The sequence below is a fragment of the Tauraco erythrolophus genome, chromosome 9 (genome assembly GCF_009769465.1).
Source record: "Tauraco erythrolophus isolate bTauEry1 chromosome 9, bTauEry1.pri, whole genome shotgun sequence".
Taxonomy (NCBI): Eukaryota; Metazoa; Chordata; class Aves; order Musophagiformes; family Musophagidae; genus Tauraco; species Tauraco erythrolophus.
In genome coordinates, this window is record NC_141473.1 from 12762833 (window position 1) to 12787000 (window position 24168).

Genomic DNA, 24168 nt, shown 5'->3' on the forward strand with positions numbered 1-24168 from the left:
ATCTCCTTCCCAGAGCCCTCTGTATCTACTCTGTCACTATTTGGCCATCCTACATGATTGTCAAAATGTTAGGTTGTTTTGAGAGCTGGTTTTCCCCCTTTTTGGCCAGCAGAGGCCTCCTAACTCATGCAAAAAATGCTTAGCTTGAAAGTCAGTGCTGCGTGCTGCAGTTCTGCACAGAAATCTTTACTGATTTGATGTTGTACTCAGACCTCAGAAGCAGTTATGACACACAACTATCATATAGTGTAGATGTAGTGTCGGAACCACTGGGAATCCCAGTTTTAGCTGTTTATACTAAGCACACTGTTGTAGTGATCCATGTGGGCATCTGTGGAACTCCTTTCCCCACCTTTATCCCTGTCCCCTTCAAGTTAAGATTTCAAGTGTCTGCAGCGTGTCTATGAGATGCAATCACAGCTTCTTTCACAGGGCTTGCCTGCTTCAGAAGTCAAGATGAAGGTAGCATTTCAATTACACTCCCAACCCAGCACTCTTTCCAGTGCTATTCATCCATTGAAGTAAGGACTGATCACCCTTTTCGGTTCCCTGACACTTGAGCAGTGAATCTCTCAGATTCTCTGAATCTCTCAGTGAATCTCTCAGACACACTGCTGGATTCTCTGACAGTCTGCGCATCACCTGCAGATCGATTAAGCAAAACATGAGCTACAGCATGTTTCACTGGGTTCTGCCCACTCCTTCAGCATTAAGGCATTTCAGAGTCTTTCCTCACCACAATGTTATTGTATCTGCAGAGCAATTTCAGTCCCTGCGGTTATCATTCTCTCCGAACCTGGATGACTACAACCCAGATATCCCAGAGTGGAGAAGGGACATCAGTAGAGTAGTCAAGCGAGCTCTGGTGGAGGTAAGCAATGTGCATAACCTGCGTTACAATGGTTCTAATTTCTACTTTGTGCCTGCATTAGGACTGGATCAGCTATTCTTGCAAGGTGTCTCTGTATCTACCAACTATAAAAGGAGGCTAGACTAGTGTTTGAGGCCAGAATCCTAAATATTAGACAGGTGAAATTAGCCCATCCGATGACAGTCTGCTGCTCAGAGTCAGCCTTCAGTTTATTTTTGTTAATGACCATGAATTACATGGAGTATTTCTGAGAAAAGGGCATATAGAAAATAAATTACTTATACCGGCCTATAGCTGTACAAATGCCTTTACTACTGAATAGCAATTCTTAACTTCTTTTACTGCTATTCTTATACAGCAGTGGAAAGTAGTGCTATTCTAATGGAATTACAAATATGCTGCAGGAAACTTAAGAGACCAAAAAGAAAACAATTTTTACTACAGAAAAGAGCACCACAGTAAGTGCTTTATGTTTTTTACATATCGTAAGGTTCATGGGTCAGGAATGAATGCTATTTTTCCCGTCAACACTATGGAGAAGCTCTGAAGTTCCTTCTTTAACTGTGGAACAGAATGTCATAAAAATATTCTTGCATGGCTGAAGATTTTGATTTCAAACTGAGAAGCTAAGAAGGGTTAGAAGAGAAAGCTGGAGTTTCTCAGCTCAGCAGAAAAATAGTGAAAGGAACTGTTTGAAGCAGGGCTTCTGCTTTTATTTTTTTTTTAAAGATTCTCAGATTTCGAAAGGATACAAGGCTTGTAGGTGTTATTAGCAAGCTTATATGTTCATTTGTGGCATCATCTGTGCAAAAAGACTGGAAAGACTGCACTAATCAGGTGCACGCAAACTTGTCTGGATTATTTCTGAGATTTTTTTCTTCTATTTTCTCAAAAGACAGTAGGAGAGGAGGACATGGGAAAAAAAGAATATTTTTCTCGGGCTTGTTCTTCTGATTTATTTATGTCTCTATCAAGTATTCAAGGATCCATTTATCTTCAGGATGAATTTTCAGAATATAAACAACACAATAAAACAAAATCAAGCCATAAAAAAGGATTATAAAACTACAGTATCAAGGCTACGTTTCAAAAGCAGAGCATAAAGACACAAAGAGTCTTTTTGTTGTTTGAAGAAAAAAAAAAAATTGATAGCTAATTATCGCTCTTTATATAACTAAATGATTCACCTTAAACAAGCCTTTGTGGGAAGTTCCTGTAAAAATTAAAAATAAAACCAATATATTTCTACAGCAATTAAGTAAACTGTATAAAAATGAGTTGAATAACTAAATAATTCAATAGGAAATTATAGCTGTGCTATAGAATTTTTATGAACTTTTATTAAAGTATTACATTCTTATTACAGAGTACCATAGACTTGGATAAAAATTCTGCATAAGAAATTATAGTTCTCTACTAAATCTGATCTTCTCTCTAAGTAGAGATAATTTCACATTATCACAAAATATCTTATTTTGTATTATGATCATAATTACTTGCTCACAACATTGATTTTCTGAGTGCTGTCTCCCACTTTTGATGAAGATGGCAAGAATGAACTGAGTAAATCAGTCAAAAGCTTCCAGACAAAAAAAAAAAAAAAATCATTCCCAACCTCTGAAAATGAAGACTTTCCATTAACTGGTAGTACTGTGTCTTTTTCTTAACATCTTAGAACCTGTCAGGCAAGCACAAATAACTCAAGCCCTGGCTTCGCAGAATACTTGGAAACATACAATACTTGGAACACTACAAGACTTATATTGTTACAGGTTTGGTTTTTTCCAAATTCACATTAATAAAAAATCAGCAGCAACAAAACTACATGCTTTTCCTTGACGTGCAGTGGAGGGTAAGGGTTCCCTTTTCATAGCTCCACAGGATATCCTCTGGGCTGCCAGCAGACAAGCATGAGATAGCCACAGAATTAGCTCAGGTTATGGAGATTTTTAATCAGTTTTGCTGACTCCTTGTCCTCCATCCATCATGTCCTTCAATGAGCTCCAAGCCTTTTGTCCTGAACTACAAGGGAGAAGAATTCATGAATTTTAGGTCTGATTAATGTCTTACAGGCTTGCAAGTCCTGAAGGCAGGGGAATCCCTGTGCTGCATGCAGCTGCTGTAGTCTGCCCTTATATCTGAGGGCACTTTTTTTTTTTTTCCTTTAAAAGTGACCTATTAAATTCAGGACTTGGAACCTTAAGATTTAAATGAAAACGTTGAGATTTAAATGCATTAACTGGATAATCCATGACACAAAGAGGCAATGGAGGAAAATTCAGCAAACTATCTTTCTACTTGTTTTGTCTCACAAAACTTCCTGAAGGCCAAACTAGCTCCTTCTCTGGAGAAGAGCTCCGCAATCGGATTGTGTAATATCATGGCAACAGCAGCTGAAACCTGATGACCGAGGTAGTAATGCCTGTGGCATACCTTTTAAGGAATTTTGGCTAATTTGTGTTGAAGGAGGATTTGGGTTTAAACTAGTTGCTTAAGATTTTCAGCCAAGAAGACAAAAGAAATGAAAGTTTGCAGATTAATGCAATCTTTAACACCTAAAAAAAAAAAATCCTCATTAACTTGTGGAACTGACTCAGGATGTGAACTATAAGAATTTGTTTGGCTTTTGGGATTCAAACTTGATTCATCATCTTCTCTCTCCCTGGGTCTCCACGAGGCTTTTAAGATGTTTTGTCTAATCACATCTCGAGAGTGCAATTCTGCCCACATACCTTGCCCTTTAACATGAGGCTTCTTACCGTCGACTAAATGAAGAACCTCAGAGCCTAGCTTGGGATAGGCTTGAATTTAGACAAAACAAATTGTACCAAATGCAACTGTTGTTTAGGAGCTCCTTTTAGCATGTCTGATTATCACTGTTGCCTTAAGACCCTGCATATTTTACTGGAGAACATGGTAAAATAGCTTAGGTCAGGAAATGATTAATCTCTGACTTTTTACCTGCAGTGGATTTTGACAAGATTCTCCCTGTTGTACCAAATATACCCTATTTCATTTGTATACATACAGTGATGCTTTAGCAAAGAACCTGTCAGCATTCAGTGCCATCCCCACTGTTTATCTGTCCATTAATTGTCTGTGTATCAGGCAACAGGTATTTCAAGCAAGCATATTCTGGTCGCAGTGCTCCCCGGTCTGCCCACATCTGCTGAACTCTTCATTTTACCGTACCAAGATGCCACAGGAGAAAATAAAAGAGCAGCAGCAAACCTAGAGCAGGTATTGTGTCTACTGCTTGGAGGAGTGTACATTTATGCACTTGTGTATATATATACATGGGATTTCCAAGACAGGTTAGAACAAATAATGGTGGTACAAATGCATCTGATTCACTGGGGTCTAAATAATGACTGTGTTACATGCTACATCCTCTTTGGGTTTTATTTGTGGTGATGTTTGTTTTTTTTATCTGCCAAACACTGGAAACAGGCTTTGGAGCTGTATGCAGGAGTTAAGACTCCCATTTGGGTTCCCTCAGTAATGTTAAATTGGCATAAATTTGTATGATATCATGTCTCTTCCTTAGAAGTTTTGTTCTACTTCATGGAAGTAGGAAGAAAACAGAAGGGATTTAGGGGATGATTCCTGCCAACATGGACTGGAGTAGCCTCATGAGGCAAAGTTTATGACGCTGTCAAGTCTAGAGAGCACTGGAGGACAGAGCTGGGTGGTAGACCTGGGCAGATCAGAACTTCATTACTTTAAGGCACAAGGATGGAGTTGGATTGTCTGCCTGCCCTCTTCATGATGCTAGCAGTGGGGTTCAGCCACGATGGATTGTTTTCTCTGTGCAAGGCTGAAGCAGGTTATAACTGAAGGACTATATCTCCCTGCAGACTCAAAAGGTCCTTCCCGCCAGGTGGGCCTAGCATGATTGTTGCAAAAAGATAAAACACGTACTGGGCAATTATCCTGAAATATCTCTCAGCTTTTTACCTCAGATTCCAGGGGCAAAAATAACTATCCCTGATGGAAGCACCACTGTACCTCTGCCTCTCCATACGGCATGTCTGAGGCTCAAGCAGGCAAACCCCGTGTTGGTATGGGCTATATGAGTACTGGGGTAGAAGGTGTCATCAGCTCACAAATAGCAGTCTCAGTGCTATGGTGAAATCTTCAGCATTACTGGATGCCTGCTACTCCCCTGGATGGTACAAGGTTTTTAGCATTTCTCTTTGAATTTGTCCCTCAATTTGTGAATGAGTGAAATCTTCCCATCAGTACATGTATCAACGATATCTTCCCATTTTTGTATTCTTGTTTTTTAATATCCTTTTCATCTACCTGACCTGTTACTGGCTGTTGCAATTGCTTCTTGCAGTTGTCTAAAGCCTTGTTAATTTAGCTGTGGGCCTCAAACCATTAGATCACCCCTATGCTTAAGCTTTCCCTTGCTCAGCATCCTTAGCCATCATCTTTTTTTGACAGATGTCTTTCCTCTGCAATTTTCACCACCCATGTAATAAACAAAAAAGTTGGAGATTTACTGCTCTGCAAAACCTTTCCTCCCTTTTCTCTTTCATCCCCCATCTCCTTTCCTTTATCACAAATTGGCAAGGAAGTCAGTCCATAAACTTTCAAATTTACATCTGACCCAGGTCTCCTGTGCCACTCAGCAGCTTATTGTATTTTGACAATTACTCCCTCTCTTTGTCCCTTTCTTTTCTCCTCCTTTAAAAACAAAGTCTCTGTGGCTGTGGAGAAAGGAAGCCCTGACAGTGCTCTCATGACACTTTTTTTTGGACAAGAAGAAATGTCATTTTCAGTGGAACTCCAGCAACTTCTCTGACATCCCGCAGGATCCAAACAGTAACCTTTGAAGACAGAGAAACTATTTACCATTTGCAGCCAGCTGTTTCTTGTGGAGAAGTATCTCCCCTGCTCCCATCAGGATCATCAGAATGTTTTTCTTACTAGTCTGCGGGTACTGCATTCCCCTTCCTAGTTACTCCAGTAGAAAATGGCATTGTTTTCAGTGGGAACTGCCTAAGCAGGGCCCCAAAAGGTGTCTCTGCCCCTAGCTCTGAAGCATGTTCTGATACTGTTCCTGTTTTGTCATCTGTTTGGCCTGTGATCCTTCACTATCCCTTTCCCAAAGTGTTTCAGAGCCCATTCAACAGCTTCTCTCTGTGCCTGAAGTCACTGAGATGAGTACTGAAAGCAAATGTTTTTGCTGATGACAGCTTAAGTTGCTTCTTGGGTACTTTATGATGTATAGTGTTCTTTTCTGGTAGGAACAGAATTCTGTTTTGTGTTCATAAGCAAGCAACAAGCTATTCAAAGGCACATGTGATTTTGTGTGTTTGCAGGTGCACACCCAAAGGAGTGTTAGTTCTGGATGATTTTTTCTAATTTAGAACAGAAGCTTCAAAGTATACAGGAACAAAATGGAAATAGTTTGCACAAACACTGCAATGGAATATGGTTTCTTAAGGAAGCACTTAATTTTATAAGTTCCTTTTTTCATGGTGTTATATCACACATGGAAGCTACTCTCTAAACCTGAGACTCATGGTGAGCCTGTCCAGAGACACAATGACAAATAGTTTTTGTCCCTGGAGAACTCGCAGTCAGAACAGATCAGATGGAGAGGAGTTACAGAAATTAATGTTTCTGTTCTGCAAAAGTCCTTCTTTCAGTGCCCAAGGGAGGGAAAACCTAACTCATTCTCAAAATCAAAAGTTGGTGAAACTGAATGAAACACCACAGAAGGGCATGAAACCCACCATGCACACTGTAGGCACGGATTTATCAGGAGAATGAAGTATGATGTAACCCTCTTCTTCTCTTCCCCTCCCGTTAGAGCCTCCTAAGTCAACACGTATACTTGCAGTTGTATGACATGGATGTGGTGATACAGCCCTGAATCCACCATATTCACGTGCCAGGTACCAGAACAGAGACAAGGGACACGCTGTGGTCCTGATGTTCTGCTCATCCAACTTGGGTTTGAAGGGTAGAAGCCATGTAAACCATGTGGGTGGTGTGTGCTAACTTTTGTTAGCTAGAACAAGCAAGGCTAAGGACAGCTGATGGAGTGGGAGGAAAGCAAAAGGAATAGAAACAGTAGCAGAAGAGGGAATTCGAACTACATCTCTGCACATGAAACTCCTGAAGTTGCTTCAAGCCATGTCTATCACAGAGCACCTGTGAGGTTTTGGGGCAACTCGGTTAACCAAGCTGTGTTTCATCACCTGAGCTAGACCATTATTTTGCCATGGGTAACAATGAAGGGTGACAATGAAGTCCATTTTCATGGACTTTTACATTTACCAGGGAATCCGATAAATATCTAATGACCATTGAGGGATCTGCTTTCTTGCTGTTTCCCCTTGAGACAGATTAAGCTGGTCTGGTTTTATCTGTTACGTACTCATTTGGCTTTTTAAGCATAACTTTGGTCTCTGTCCAGCCACTCTGTGGTCTCTACATACATAATTCCCATTGACTTCAGAAGCAGCTAGATGTCCACTGTCCCTTGAAAATCTACGTCTTAGTTTCCAATTATCAAAGTCTATAATACTAGTTTGTGCCACTCATATTTACGAGCTTAAACACACTAAGCCATGAGTTGTTGGGTAAAGTAATATTGGTACCGTGGAAGTTGTCCTAGGCCTTGCATCCCACTTGACAAATGTACGTTTCCATGCAGTTTTCCATTAGGGTGGCGCATTTGTCTCAGTCTCAGGCTCTTGTTGAGACTGTGGTTAGATGGTAGATGTCATTTTCTCCTTGAGCTGATGTACTGCTCACATTCAAGTGCCCCAAATTATTTTTTCTGTGTACACACAGTACCAATTATTGTCATGTCTGTTTGCAGATTACATTTAGAAATGTGAACTCTGCATTCCTGATATTTCCCGTGGGAGACTAAAGTGCCTTTTAAAAAGTTTAACTGCTCTTGACAGCTGGAAAAAAATGCTACATATGAGGCTGGGGAACTTTTCTCCATGTGCAGCATGGGACAATTCCACGTAATACATAAATACAGAATTTCCAAGGACCTCAGATTACTTGATCCATTCCACTTTCTGTAGTCAGTGTAAACTTATTCTTCACAGCTTCATAAAAATCAAAAGGCATTTTCATCCTGCAGAATCCCAAAACATTTTGCATATTCAAAAAAATCTTGTATTTATCACCAGAATGTTGTGACTTTGCTTTTTTTTTTTTTAATTGGGTCACTTGGCTCCTCTGCTTCATTTCACAGTAACTGAGGACAGACTACCAACCTGCTTAAAAATGTAGAAATAATTGGCAGTTGTAAAATGCTGCTCTTTGATTTGCATGTTGTCACTGCAATACCATGAAAACATCTAAATCTTGCAAAAACAGCCATCCAGAATTGCCGTTGGCCACTTGGGCTGACGTGACACCATCTTTATGGACAGGCTTGGTGAACGTGATGATTACAGAATTCTGATCTGCCACTTCAAAAGCACTGAATTCTTTCTCTTCAGTGAAGGACAAACCTCTAATTAGTAGCATTTCAAGTAATTTTTTGAGTAATTTTTAGCACTAATCCAATTCAGAATGAGTGAGCAGTAGGAAGATATTCTACTTACAATTCAGCAGAGGGCAGTGATACCAATACACAGATGTGCTTACTCAATTTTAGTGTAAGGTTTTACTCGATAGGAAGATACTGAAGGGTTATCTTTTTATTTATGCATTTCCCAAATTATCTTCTCTCCCCATTGTTTGCTACTGGAGGCTTTTTGTCAAACGTAGCAAATGTGTCTCCTGTTAGTCAAATGAGATGTAAGCAGAAGATAAATGAGAATGCTAAAGTGATGTTTTCATATCAAGTAAAGGTTTTAGTGTTTTCATGCATTTCCCTTTAGTTCTCCATTTGCATGCTTTTTCCTGCCCTATTCAAAATACACATAAAAGCAGAATGCAAAATAGATGCAGGAGCAACTAGGTAATGACATTTGAGGCCATTAATCTTTTATCTGAAAAAGAGCTATCAGCAATGTAGCAAGCATGACAGTCTTTGGCGAATGGCAACACCAGCTGGTTAGTAGCCAACTGTGCTCAACATGTTGCAGCTGTGGCCAGTATCTGTATCCAGCCAAAGAGATGGGAAGTGACATGGATGACTGAATATCAAATGAGCAGTGATGAACTGAGGAGATGAAATACCTCTGGTGATTTAACACTATAGAGAGTGGCATTTAGGAAGCCTGAATCTGTATATGTCCTAGGATTCTTTCCTTAAAGCAGATTTAGTTTTACTTCTGCCTTATTGTAGCTGATGAAGCTTCTGTCTTTTTTTATACATTTTTTGTCACCCACCCTCCTAAGCTTTAGTGTTTTAGCATATACAGTTTCACTACTCTTCTTTCCTCTGATGTATTTCAGATATGTCCATCACCAAAATATTTTAGCAACAAAATCACGACAATGAACACGTTCAAACCGAACAGAAAATGGTGCCAGTCAGTCCTGGAAATTAAAGAGGGGTAAATAATCTACTGTTTACTAGGAGAGATTTTCTTTAACATCTGTACCTTTTTGTGCAGACCAAGTCTTCCACTGAGTGTTTAGGGAAGGTTGGACTAGTATTTAAGAAGTAAAAGCAGGTGGGGAGAGAATGGAATAATATGAACAAGAAGACCTTGTACCAAGAGGCTTTTTTCCTTCACCAGCTTTTCTTGATCAGCTGCTTGTGTGCTGCAGAAGACACTGTCTATATATCTTGTCTTAATATCTTTGAGTTAACTCCTGCCATGTGACTAGCAGCCTTCTCGCCTTCTCATCTCTTGCTCAGTGTACTGAGGCCCTGATTCTCAAAACAACTTCTGGTCACTTTTGTTCATCTAAAGCGGATCCTGGCTTTTATGTCCAGGTTCTCTCTGAGTTTCATATCTGCTGGTCAGTTCTTGCCCCAGAACAACCACAGGAACGTCCTCCGCCTTGTGCTCTCACGGGATCTCAATACTAATGGCAGCTTGAATTTAGCATCTTTCATTGAAAGATCTCTAGAAATTCCTGCTGGACCCTACAAGTCAGTGATTGAGCTCTTTTCATTGCTAAGACAAGCAAGCTTTACAGGCCTTGTAAAGTTACCAAGGTTATGCAGGGTGAGTGGCACAGTTTAAAGTAATCCACATTTGTCCTGACTCCTGATTCACTTTTGTAATGCTGGTTCAAGTTATTTCCTACCAATCAATGTGCATAATTCTTTCCTTAGTTGTTTATTGATTTACTCAATGAATTGAATAGAAGTGTAGCACTCATTAGTTGAGATCCTTACACAGTATCTATAAAATTATCTAGATTCTTAGCTAGTACGTACTGGCACAGTTGAATCACATTCAATTAGTCTAAACGAATTTACACTAGAGGTTTCAAAATTCAATAAAGGTATGGGAAAATGCTCTTCTGAGTGATAATTCTGTTTCTTGATGCACATGGTTCTTTCACAGTCCTAATTCTGACAAAATGCTAAGAGAAGGCAAATTAATTTTTGTTTTGTTCCATTTTTAAATTGGAATCTTTTTTTTTCACAAATTGTCTGTTATTATTATTCATTATGTGTCCTTTGATGAAAAATGATACATGAAGAATGGTTTCTATTACTGAATTATTTTTGCACATCATGCTTAATTCTGCAAATGAAGCAGATAAAGTCAATGAGGCTCAGTTAAGGACCAAAACTAATTCTGAAAGCTAATTATTTTCACAAGGGAGACTCTCGAAGACTATAAATTAGGAGGTTGCTATTCTAAGAAGTTTTATCTTCAGCTGAGTTAGTTGTATCTCCAGGAGTGAGAGAGGAATAGGGACAGGCCTGAGGCCAACCTGTTCCCCAGCTGAAGGTCTAGCTGTTCAATTGGAGTTGTATAGCTGTTTTTTAAAACAGACTAAAGTACTTTAATGTTTCCTTATCTGCTTTATAAACAAAAATACATCCATGTTACCACTCAATGCAGAAATAAAGGGAGGCGCAAGACCCAAAATTTTTCCCATTGAAATCTTTTCATTACCTCCATGACTGAGATCAGACTTTGTGTGGAGATTTATTTCAAAGACACTTTATTAATGTTGTAAACAAATTATATATGTCAGAACCACTCCTAGGTCTGACAACGTGTGATCCACTGAGCTAGAAACAGACTTGATAGAATAAGAAAGGCAGAAGAGCCACTTCTCCAGTCTCAAAGTGAGTGTCAGCAGTGACCTGCAGTTCACAGATCCCCTTGGGACCACGTAAGGATCAGAAGCATCATCAGGTCCAACTTCAGAGAGCAGTGTCCAATCCCAATATGAATTTGGCCCTTTAGCTGTGTGTAGCCTTCTCATTGACCTCAAATACTGACATTTCTAAACCATTGTGTACAGTTTCTATTTCAGATAACTTTTAGAAGTATAGAAATGCATTTTTCTCTCTCTCTATGCTGCCTGTATATCTGTTTAGAAGAGAGTCTGACTTTCCACATGAAGAGAAATGAAAATATTGTACCAAGCAAGCAAACATTATAAAAACGTGTCTGAATGCATCTGTTCTTCCCTCAGAAGTGTGTGTCAGGAATCTCCAGAGCTGCCTGAGGAAGGCAGATGCCTGATTCTCACAAGAACTTCTGGTGCTTTTAAAGTCTCAGGCTGTTACTCATTTTTTGACTTGTTCAGATTCCATGAAGACCCAGGCAAAAAACAGTCTGCACCCAATAAGCCACTGGGACAGCATATATTTAATTGAGCCAAGAAAATATGTTGTATACTCTGAGCAGCATGAACAGTTGCTGCCTGTTTTGACACTTTACGTATAGTCCTGGATCAGTGATGGCTATTTCAAGCGTCTGCTGAGATACTGATGGCTTCAGGCAGAAATAATTTAATTCTGAGTTACATTTGTACAGGATATAGTACAACAAAATCCTCATTCATGATCAGGTAACAATGCAATACAGTAATGTTAAACGTATTGTTGTGACTGTTTCTCTCTGCCTGTCTTCTTTTTTCTTACTACTTCACTCTTACTGCCTCTCCCATTCCTATTATTCCTTTTCATCATCTCACCAGACAAGAATGTTGGTTGAGCTTTCTCTCACACACTCACCTTGCCTGCTGGAAGGCTGCTGTGGCACCTCTCAGCTGTAACATCCCTGCCAGTGCTATTGTTCTGCCCTCTTCACTCTGCGCTATAGGAGTCCTCAGGCAGGCTAGTTGAGATCTCAGTGTTCCTTCATGTCACTGATGACCAAGAAAGTCTCCGATCTCTTCTCATGATGACTTTCTCAAGGTTCTGCTGTTCATAGAGTCATAGAATGGTTTGCGTTGGAAGGGACCTTAAAGATCATCTAATTTCAACACCCCTGCTATAGGCAGGGACACCTTCCACTAGATCACATTGCTCAAAGCCTCATCCAACCTGGCCTTGAACACTTCCAGGGATGGGCATCCACGATTTCTCTGGGGCAATCTGTTCCAGTGACTCACCACCCTCAGACTGAAGAATTTCTTCCTCATATCTAATCTAAATCTACCCTCTTTTCTTCCATTTCTTGCCCAAATCCTTGACGAAACTGTTCTCCAGTACCAGATAGCAACATTTGCTAGCTGCATTCTCAGTTATACATCACATTAAACCTCTTTTTGTGGAGAAGGAATCATGTATGGTTTTTACCTCTACTGTTTCCCTGATCATTTAGTGCAGCTATCAGAATGTGTTGAAGAGGAATGACACACTGTGGTTGGCTCTTTTCTTCAGTTCACTGTATTGTGGTTGCTTTTTTTCAAAGGCTCAGTTGCCCCAGCAACATCTGGATCTCAGAGCACATGTATTGATCTGCATCTGTTGCTCCAGTTTTAGAAATGAAGTACTCTTTATAGGTGTCAGTCTTGGTTTTTAATATGCTCAAATTCTTAAAGAGGGATATAATTTGCTTCCCAGGCTTTCTTCATGTACTGCACATCTTTGTGTCACCATCCCTGCTGCTCTGAGCTCAGCAGATGGCTCTTTGTAAGCAGGTGGTATTTTTTCTTGCTATTGAAAGAGATATATTTACTGCTCATTCTGGCACCATGAAAAAATTATAAACTTTAAAGAGATATATTAAAAATATAAATAAATGCCTGTAAGAGTTACTGCCAAATTGATATTGGACCAAAGGCACCTATTCAAGTGATCAGCAGCCAGAAATGAAGTGTACAAGCCAAGAGTATTGAAAGAACCATTAAGAATGTTAAAAAAATAAAAGAGGCAGATAAATCTCATACTGTGATGAATGATAGCCAAGGAACATCTAATCATATCTGGGTAGCATTTACTGAAATAACTCAACCAGACAAAAATGAAGAACATGAAAAAGATGGTGTAAAAATTATTGGAATGTTCTTTTTTCTGACAATTTTTCATTAATCTTCAAGAAGGAATAAGGATTTATTTAGAACAAATTAAATTAAGTGGTGAGCACTAGAATACGGTTCCTCTTTATCTTGGTATAGCTATAAAAACAACGTTCTCAGCAACTGCATATTAAGGGTTGTGGAGTAGGGGCATTTTTTTTTTTTTTCAGTTTTCCAACTGCCAACTTTCCGATAAACCAACACGCAGAACAATGGCTATGATCAGTTGGAAAATTGCTCACTGCTGTAAGAAAATGTAAAAGGCATGAGACATGTAGCAAATGAACATACAAAAGGCACACAACAAACTATCAACACCATGTCTATAGGCTTCCATTCCTTGATTAATCTACCTGGATTTTTTGCTTTTAATGGCAGCATGCCTGGAACTTCTTGGATATATTTAAGAGTGATATGGAGAAAGTAGTTCTGTGCATATTGTGATGAACTGACTTTAAAAAAAAGAATGTTTATCATCAGTTTGGACCAAAACTTGACTTCTTCACTGTACAAATACAGATTTCCTGTGGTCTTATCTCAGCAAATGCTCATCTTTTCTGTTGTGACCTTTAAGGAGGAATAGCCTGCTTCATTTCTGATAGAGCTCTATTGTTGTCATCAGAGTTACAGGAAGATAATCTAGTCATCTAAAAGCTCAGTGGAGTGTCTCTCCCATGAAAGAGAGAACATAAGAGCATGTTCTGTGTGTAACCCATAGAATAGATGGAACGTGCGCTTTGTTTAAGCTGCACTCTGAAGTCAGTAAACACTTTCAGATTCGAGCTGGTTCTGGTACATAAGGATTAGGAAGCAGCTGGCTTGAAGCTCAGAGCTGGATGAAATGAAATTTGGTTTTAGGACTTGAAATTTCAGTGCAAGCTGGGGTAAGGACTTAAACTATTCATTTTGATTCAGGTGTATCACATCATGCACATACTCTGAGATCATAGAGCTGGCCACTCAACGAGCAAAAAGTTATTTGTATGAGTATTAATAATTGAAATGCTTCTTTTTGCTTGAATAGTAAATGAGGTTCACTGATGTGCTGTCACTGACTGGTGCTGCAGACACTTACACATGTGGATGTAATGTTTCTTTGGGATTCAGTTCCCTTTTACTGCTGGACCACTCCTACAGACGTATAGAAGGGCAACTTTTTGCTATCAGTCATTGCTAACCGTACACAAACCACTTTGGACATAGTACTGGCGGATGTGTTCAGCTTTCACAAACTCCCTCTTTGTAAGGCAATAAGAAATTGTGCTTGGAAAGCCTGGAGCCTCTGCAAAATCTTTGCTTTGTGTGGAGTTCCATTTCCTACCTACCTACTGAAAATCTAAACCAATGATCAAGAAACAAATGCATTTCTTATTGTCTCCTCTTTTCCAGATTTCAGAATCATTGATCCAGAAACTGAACCGAAACCTAGTCCATTTTGACTTAAAGCCAGGGGTTCGAATCCTGGTCCATGCTGCCCATTTAACAGCAGGTCGGTATCCTTTTTCTATGTACACCCTCTCTGTTGCTCTGTAGCACAGCAAGCAATGTATTCCTTGATGGTAGTAGCGTGCTACGAGCTGTATTTTAAACATTTCTTATTTTTATATCACAATAACAACTCAGTGTATGGCCAGACATTAAAATGCCTGCTCCACCTCCCCTTTCTTTATCATGCCAAATAAATATAGCGGCTTTTGCATTTACAGCCAATCCTTTTGTTTACTTATGTGCAAGAATTTGCTGTTGTTGTTGGAAATGCAGTGTAAGTAGCAGTAGAAATGTGTAGTTATTGGCTGTCTCTGAAATATTGAACAACTAAGCAGCACCAATGCTTATTCAGCCTGGATTGCACAGTGCAAAGGTTACCAGCTAGCCTTGAATATATTCAGATATTCTAGAGTCAACGAACATTCAAAGCAACTAAGCACAGTTCAGAAGTTGATCGGCAGTCTGAAAGACTAAAATCCCTTTACTTACGCACACACATAAGAATAGGCAGTTAGGGCTTGAACTAATCCCAGTTCAAAATGAGCTATCTCCAAAGTCCTGATATTTAATTACGTGCGTCTCTGTCTATTCTGTATGTTAAACCCTCATTTCACAGCACAGGCCCTATTTAACTATTACAAGAGATAGGAAGGACAAATAAGTCCTCAAGATTCTTAGGAATTCCTTTTCTCCAGGAGCTGCTGATAATTCTGATCAGTTGGTATCAGCGCCTTTTGCTGACTTGAGAACTAAATGCCTCAGTCCTTGTACCAGCTCTACAAAAAGCTTTTTATGGTATGAACAGGTCTGCTCAAGCTGGTGTCAGTCCACGTGCTGCCTTGTCCAGAAAGGGAAGGTAAAAGGGACTGTTAAGAAAGGGTGTATTGCAACTGTATTTAAATCCTCTCAGAAGAAAGTCTTGGTGTTTGCAATATTTCTTTTTTCCTAAGCAGAACTTGATAATATCTACCCTGCAAATATTGCTGCATGTTTCTGCATTCTATTAGCTGTGGAAAAGAGGATAAGATGCTTAGTTTTAGACATGTTAGAACCAAAAGTATAAAAAAGCAGAGATGCAGCACAGATGAGTAATCTTCAAAGAAAAAAAAAACCAATACAACAGCTTGAGAAGTCAGTTTTTGCAGTTATTTTTTCCTCCTGTAGATTTACAAAAAAAAATCTAATAGACATATACAGAAGAATTGTGTGACTGTACATTTAAGATTTAAATTCATATACATTTTACATAATAGTTGTTATCAGAGAAGCAATCCTTGGTCTGAATTTTCAACGATGACCGGTGATACTGCATATACTTTCAGAAAATACTGAATGCCCGTCTCCTAAAAGAAACGTATCTGAAAGCATCTTAATATGAGCTTGAAATGTGGAGTTACCTGCAATTGTTCATAATTTTTGAAATTTGTTTTTAGGCATTTACTCTGCCACTGCACATGGCTGTTGGTCAATAGTCATTAAAGTTAAGATCAAATCCCAAATGAACATTTAGACATGACTATTCTGGCCCTGAATATCCGTTAGGCCTCTTCTAAAAAATTATAGTTAGAAAGAATCACATTAAATATTCCTGGGAAAGGGTCATCTTTATTTCTTGCTACTGAAGGGACATTCCAGATTTCATGTAGTGGAAACAGATGAAACTTAAAATCACAACTACAGCCCTGCCTTTAATTAATACAAGATAATTCTGAATCCAAGTTTTGTGCTGTATGTAGGAGCCTCCTGCAGCTTCTTGGAGAGGAGTTCTGGACGTCTCTGCATGAGGGAGTGCAGAGGTCTCCAACTGAGAGAGAGCTCAGAGCTGGTTAAAAGCTGGGTAGCTCCAGTCCCAAAGCTAGATAGTTAGTGGAGGTACTGTAGTACTTTTCTGGCTACTAAACCTTGTCTGCTGCCCTGAATGAACCAAAAGACAGGGTCTCTCCGTGTGGCATGCTGCCATGCTGAAACGATGGTGTGGCACATGCTGGCCTATTATTGCTAGCTCAGGCTGAAGCAGAGAGCGCTCAGCTCAGACGTACTGTGTAAATACATGATCTTTGTGCTCACTGAAAATGCACGGGGTTTTTTTTGTATTTACATACACACCAGGAATGACTGCTTTTTGTCCATAATAAATGCAAACACTCATTTGTCTTGCAAGGTAGGCTTTGTTGTACTTCGACGCCGCTGGTGAGATATGACTGATTGCTGTAACTGGCTTCACAATGTCCTATAGGGACACTACAGGATTTTGTCTCTTGCAGAAATATGATTCAGTAAGAATGCAAAATGAGCCTGGACTGCTAAACTAAGTATTTAAAAGCCCAGAGAGCAGCCACCATGAAGTCTTTGAGGGAATGTGGCTCCTATCAAGCTACAGAGGTCATGACTCAGTTCCCTGTCTAAATAAAAGGCCCAATTTTGTGACATCAAAACTTGAGAATAGTTTAGAATTTGACAAAATGCCAAAAGAGATTTACTTCACTGCTGGCAACTATTGTTTTGGTTGTCAAGGAAGAATTGCCCTTTTGAAATCCAAGCTTTTATAAAAAATTAAATTACATAAGGCAGGGAAACCTGGAACACAAGCCAGCACCAAAAGCAGTCCCTCATAAACATGATCCAGGGGGATGCACATGGCCCAGAGGTGCTGCTCTGGTCTGTGGTATCCGTTTTTCCCAGCCTTTTCACTGTGACTCTGTGTTGGACTCTGGGCAGCTATGGGCTGTACTTGACTGAACCGCAGAGCTCAGGATGTGTTTTTGTAAGTGCACACGTATGTATACCTATGCCTACGTTTATGTTGCCATGCCTCAGTGCACATGTATGTTCCTCCCTGTGTGTGTGCCTGGTCATGCACAGCAGCAATTTCTGCAGCAGAGGCGCTGCAGGGAACAAAAGTGCGAGTATCTGAACTCTCTTGGTGTGGATATTCAAGCAGAACCTGCAGAAATGAGCCTCTGTGTGTGTTGTATGTGAGCATGTGCGTTCCCTGGAGCGCAGAATGACAGGTGTTGGCCTCAGCACGTTTCACACCCCCATCTTCTTTGTTCAGGCCACACTGGAGGAAGGATTAATTTATGGCAATTATGGACAACAGATTTCAAACCATTCATCATGTTCATTCCTTCTTCTCAGGAAAAAAAACAAACCAAGGTCCCCAACCTAACAGACAACAACCTCAATTCTAAGGCCAAGTAAAATACGCCCGTATTCCTCACGAAGCAGTTAAATAGCTGTTTATTACCAGACTCTCAGCACAGCATTATAACAAGAACGTTGAGTGATGCTGAGCCTGAATCAGTCGGAGAGCCACTTTGTCATCCTGCTGAGCTGCAGAGACCCACAAAATACAGACACAGAGGGGACAGAGTGGAGATGTGTGAGGAATTCATAATAACGGATCATTTCACCCTGGTGCCTCCTATCCACCTTCCTGAGGATAGCCTGTCTGATGTGGGAAGGAGAAGTTTTTTCACTTCTCTTTGCAAATTTTTGGCTTTATCAGGCTGGGTGTGACAGCTGAAAACATGTGCGTGTGATGTGTGTGCCTGAGTAAGTATTTGCTTGTGTGTGTATGTTTTCTGGTGTCTTCTGGCTCTGGTTTAGGATGGGTCTATTCAGTGCATGTGAAGAAAGGCAAGAGACAGAGGATGTGTATGGCAGCGGTTCGAATTTACTTTCATGGCTTTGCAGAGGAAGGCACTGCCTGCGCCTCGTTCTGTCTGTAATGCCGGATAGAGACGGTCAGTGAGGATGGATCGGCTGTGTCCATTAGCTCTGTGTAATGACACAGCTACAACTGCGTGTCTGTCTACAGTATGTTTTATTAGTGTCTGCATGAACAACTGAGACTGCTGGACCTATGTGTATCCCTTTTTGGATGCTAGATGTCTTGCTGTTTGTGTGTGTGTGTGTATGAGTGATGGAAACTGTCTCTAATACCATATACTTTGTATTTCTGGGAAAGCCACGCTTCTGGCTGTTTCGTGTGGCCTTATTTTGCAAGAGGCCGTGAAGAGACGGTGCACAAAACTCTGAAGAGAAGCACGGAGGGACTTTTTGTTTGATTAGAGGTTTTTAATTTCTTTTTTCTTGAACCTGTGCACTCTCTGTCATGGAAGACTTGTAGGAGAGAGAGCAGGGTACCAGAGTAAAGAGGGTAGAACATGTTCAGAAGAGTAGGAAAGATAAAGGAAGAAACTGAAAATGTCAGAGGTGTGAGAAGAACTTGCCATGATAAGGCATGGATGCTGAGGCAGTGTCTGTGATGGACACTGGACTTCTGGTCAGGAAGGAAAAGGACAATGGTGAGCAATGTTGCTTCAGGAAAATTGAGGACCCAATTGCTCGTTATTCACTATGCATGGGGAGCTAACTCTAAGCAAAATAGAAAGTCAATATGACAAGTTAGCCTGTGAGTAGCTCCAAGATCATTTAGAAAATGCTCATTTTGGTACCTAAGTGACCACATTTGCAACTACCTTAGGTAATTATCTGCGATATGAGAGAGTATGTTTCAGGCAGTCCTCTAATAGGCCAGAGAGGAGAGGCTTCGAAGGAGAAAGCTATGGGGCTTCACATCAAGGGATAGGTGAACTGAACCAAGTGGTCTGAACCCAGGTTTCTCCCAGCTGGATTAAAAAGGGAGAGAAGCCCTGGAGATGTGTGGACAGATGAGGTCTGGGAGCAACTCTAACCCTCTTTCCCTCTCTTGCAGCTCCCCTGGTGGACCTCACTCCCAGCCACAGTGGTTCAGCTATGCTGATGCTCCTCTCTGTTGTTTTTGTGGGACTTGCTGTGTTTGTAATCTACAAGTTCAAAAGGTATGACCCTCCCTGAGCAATTTTTTGCCTCCCATCACTGCCTTTCACTGAGGTGTCTGGGTTTTGTTTTGCTGGGTTTTCTTTTTCGCAGTTGTTTTTTTTCTTGGTTTGTAAAAGCTGATGCTACATCATCTACCAGAGTACCCCACAATGATGGTTTCTGTTAATGTTTTAGGAAGATTCCTGGCCTTAATATATATGCACAGATGCAGAATGAAAAAGATCAAGAGATGGTCAGTCCAGTCAGTCAGAGGGAAAGCATACCTAATGTCCCTCAAAGTCAGCTGATGAGCCCTGAGCAACTAGTAGATGAGAAGTTGGAAGTCCAGCCCATAGGTAAATAACTTGCAGCATCCCGCAGCTGGTCAGACTCTGACTTACAATTGGCTAACCCTTTTCTCAGCCTTCCTCCTTCCCATATGCCTGCACACTCCTCCTCCCATCCTCTTCTGCTGCAGCATTAGTTTTGCTACAGGAAACCTTTCTAACTCTCCCCTCTCCCTCACTGCCATGTGATGACGGGGAGGGGAACAACTTTAGGCTTTTTCTCTCTCCTAGTTGCTCTATATAGATCCCTTCCCCTTCTCAAAAATCCTGCCAGCACTTAGCTTGCATTATAAGGCAATTTAATTTATTTTGCTGCGGCTAATGTAGTTGCGGGGCTAAACCCCACACCTGAGGCATATCCAGGAGAACTTCAGCCACCCTCACCTGGAACATGGAGGTGAGCAGGTGATTCGGTAAGTCAAGATCTAAAAGCTAAATATTCATTGGTGTTTTGACTGCTGTGGCCTTTGTGCTGTGCCAGACCTTGTTGCCAGCAGCAACACTAGCCTGGCTGATTTCCAGGGAGATCGAGCAAAACCTGGGATCTCAGCATTGGACAGTTGGGTTTGCCCTCAGGCTGATTTCTCCCACAGGTCTCTGTGGTTGAAAATTTGCAAAGCAGGCTTTCACAGGAGCTGAAGTGATTAGACTTGAAGTGGGCATACTGGGATCAGTCACACGTTTGTTCATGCTTACATGTTTTCTGTTACCCTGACTATGGTAAAAGTATTGAGACGGAGCAGGGAGGATTCAGCCTAGGGACATCCTCTGCTAAAGCCGGCATTGCTCGGGCATCGCTCAGCTTCACTTGTGAGGTGACAATTCTGCACACCTGGGCCAGAAGTACAGTACAGGACCCCTGCAAATAAGGACATGGACCTATTTTAGAGGAATTAAAGTTTATAGCTGTTTTGACTTAGGAGTGAAGCATGGTTGTAACTGAGATTCCTTATTTGCACAATTTCTTCACCTTAACCAAACCTTAGAGCCCATCAGAGGATGTCCCTAAAATGTATGGGAGTGTTTGCTAAAGCAGGCTTGGCGTCATAGCTACTGCAGAAGAGGGAGCAAGGGGAAGGTCAATTAAAGGAGGGAATGTGATGTGCTAAGATTGTGGCCTGTGAAACAACCTGTGAGGAAAAAAAAGAAAGTCTCTTGATGAAACTGACGTCTGAGCTGGAAGCCCCACTGCAATCAATACTGATCTCTCATCACCTATTCACTAAGGAGAGATCTGGTAGCTATTAAAAGCTTTTAAGCAGCTATTCATCAGCAGACCTGGACATCCCTGCTTAGCAGAACACAGGATGGAGTGAGGGAACCAACCTTCCCATGTGGTGTTCCCATACAGAGCAACCCCAGGCCACAGTCCAGAACCCAAGGAAAGGAAATGCAACCAAGGTAGTCTGGACAGAGGACTTCCAAAAGGCTTGTGGATCACCAAGAGGTTTCAAGCCAAGACCCGGAGCGGTGGGTCCTAAACTTTAACAATTCTTTTTTGTTTGTTTGCTTTTCTTTCTTTTTCCCCCAGAAGCCTCCAAGACAAAATTGGATGCTAAGGGAGAAACACCCAATTTCAGGCCAGGAACTCTCTTCCTAGAGTTAGATGGGCTTTGAGCTTCGCTTTTCCAAAAGAATGTAATGATCCTGGTTCACACAGTTTCAGAGGTAGGGAAACACATATTTTCACAGGTCACTCAGACTGAAGTGGTAAGAGTCAGTCACCTGCTAGCTCTATTCAAGGTAGCTTCAAAACTACTCTGGTTGGTGTTGAAAGCCAATTCCTTGAAGCTTCTAGGATAAAAGCAGTCAAAAGCCAATTTTGGAGATAGGTTTTCCTTTGGTGTAACTATAGCATTTCTGGCTTTCTACAATAGCCAGCATTTTCTGTGTTTCTTAGCTGTGCTACTGGATGCTGTATTGAATGAAAAATTGGCCTTTTATAACTCCATGGTTTGCACCTGTAAGTGCACTAGTGAGCACAAAAGGTAAATATGTGGGAAACACAGACTCAATTCTCTATCAAAAGGAATCAGTCCTACAAACTTCCTAAGAGCATTTTTTCATCCTGTCAGTAAGATGAATGAGGAAACTGAATCAGAGCTCATTGACAAAATGAAAAGGCCTGGACCTAGGTGTGAACAGAATGGAAAGTGCAAAGGCTCTTCACTCTCCTATACAACCACCTCATCTGTTTCTGGAAATCAGCAATTTCTTTTTTAATGAGTTTTCGTACTTCTGGGAAAACAAAGCAAGACTGTAATTGGGTGTTTCTCTTTTGTATGCTTGTTCAGAAGCCAGGTTTTTTCAACCCCTTTGACTAACATTCAGGGATCGTTCCTTGGAGGAATATGAATTAATGTCCCTGGATCATTTAATTTTCTCTCCAAACTCTGGCAGCAAAAAAACACAGTTCCTATTTTCTAGATGTGAGTGGTTTAGGCTCTTCTTTTGCAAATGTAAAGCTTAAGGTTATTTATGAAATTTCCAACACCTTCTCATCGCAAAAGAATTATACATTTCCTCTGAGGACCTCAAGCCCTCCTTCCCTCCACCCCTCTGCTCGGGCCTCTCCCTCTTCTGTTCAACATGGGTGAATCATCTTCATTAGCAAAAGAACAGGACATCACCTTCAGTGTTTTGAATGACAAGAAAACATTTCTGGGAAGAAGGTGTCAGTCTGGAACTGTTGAATCCCAAAGGCCAGCAAAGCGATACCTTCAAACATCTTCCTTGTTATTTACTGACTATTATTTTATTCTTTCTTTGCCACAGGAAGTATTTCCACAGCTGCTGAGCCCCAGAGCACAAAAGAAATCCCTACCTATGTAAATGGTTGAATTGAGGACACCGATATATATCTGTATCTTAAAAAAGGAGGAGAGCTCACTGCATTTGGACTTTTTAATTCTTCAGATGACAAAGGGTTTTTAGCTTTAAGCCTGTGCATGTGGACATTATATTGAGACCATAGTGGAACCGCATTGTACAGGTGTTCAATTTTAGTGGGGGGTGGGGGGAGAGGAACTGGTACCACTATTCACTCCTGCGGCCCTTACCCTCACCCCTCCACTCTCTCTTTTTTCTGATCTGTCTCTAATTTGTAGAAAATTCATAATGATATAGGCCAAGAATATGCATGGGGGTCTCTTCTTTAGGGGGAGGGGTGGGCTGGGATGTGGGGGGAGAGGGGAGGTGGGAGGGGGTGTTTAGGGTTCTTGGCTTTAGATTTAACTGCTCTTTTAGCACTTTGGGCTGCGGGAGGGCTAGCCGCCCCAGCAGACTTTCATAGGACACACAGAAAAATCACACCGGAGTTTAAAGGCACTGAAAATATTCTTGGTCAGTCTGATTTATGTCTTTGTTTGGACTCTGCCCTTCGTTCCTCTACTTGCAGCTGCTGCCTGTGCCCCACCACTGCGAGGAGGCTGAGCGCGAGGAGACTCTTAGCCTACTCACACCAAGGCACCCTGCTGATAGGCCTGTTGAAAGATAACTTTCTGCCTCCTGACCTTGGATGGAGCAGAACTCGCATGCATTACAGACAGGGAAGTCTGTCTGCACTGCACTTTCAGGACATTATTGCCAGCATGAACTTACACTGTACTTTGTACCAGCCTTACACATTCAATTTTGGCTAAGAGAAAGTCCTAGTAACACCCTCAGCTGCATTTAGTGCTGATGTAAGCCCCAGGAGATCTCTGCCTTTTGGGAGTCACTCCAAGGACTGTAATTTTTTTGGAAGACACCTTGTCCATAGAATAGGGAGGAGGGAAAAGTCTATGCCTCTTAGCAAACCCATTTGATTGCAGGTCTGCAAACTACTGACACTCTGGGCAAAGGAGGAAGAAAAAAGGAGGATTTGGCCTGCAATTGTTGCCAGACATTTTGAGCCTCAGCTCCACCAGACCACTCTTGTACAAGATTTGATTTCTTACCAGTAACATAAGCTTGTATCTTACACTGCAACTAGAAATGAGGCTGCAGGACGTGTTCACTTAGACTATGCAAGGGAACAGCAGGAAAGCAGGCTTAGCATACCTCGAACAAGTCCTCCCAGGACACTGGATAGTCTGAAGTCTAACCTATGGTCATCACAGCAGTTGATTTCCAACCCAACTCAGGTAAACCTAGCACCAGGATTTTGGTTTGAAGTGCAAAGAGAGAAGGAGAATAACCATTATACACTTACTTAACTATGTTAGGTGAAGACAAATAGAGGCCAGTTCATAATCAGTGTAGCACACTTAGGAGGCTGATATGAGTGGTTTTTGTTCAATA

At 41.0% G+C, this 24168-nt stretch overlaps 1 protein-coding gene across 1 annotated transcript in view; it reads left to right on the forward strand.

Moving 5' to 3' along the window:
- Positions 1–22719, forward strand: part of SORCS1 (sortilin related VPS10 domain containing receptor 1) — a 302649-nt gene extending 279930 nt beyond the window's left edge. Inside the window, exons 22-28 of the mRNA XM_086616954.1 lie at positions 759–871; positions 3980–4111; positions 14636–14735; positions 19455–19560; positions 19736–19896; positions 21239–21357; positions 22663–22719. Of these exons, the coding sequence (XP_086473080.1) occupies positions 759–871; positions 3980–4111; positions 14636–14735; positions 19455–19560; positions 19736–19896; positions 21239–21357; positions 22663–22719 (788 nt within the window). The remainder of the gene's footprint in view (positions 1–758; positions 872–3979; positions 4112–14635; positions 14736–19454; positions 19561–19735; positions 19897–21238; positions 21358–22662) is intronic.
- The last annotated feature ends 1449 nt before the right edge of the window (positions 22720–24168 follow it).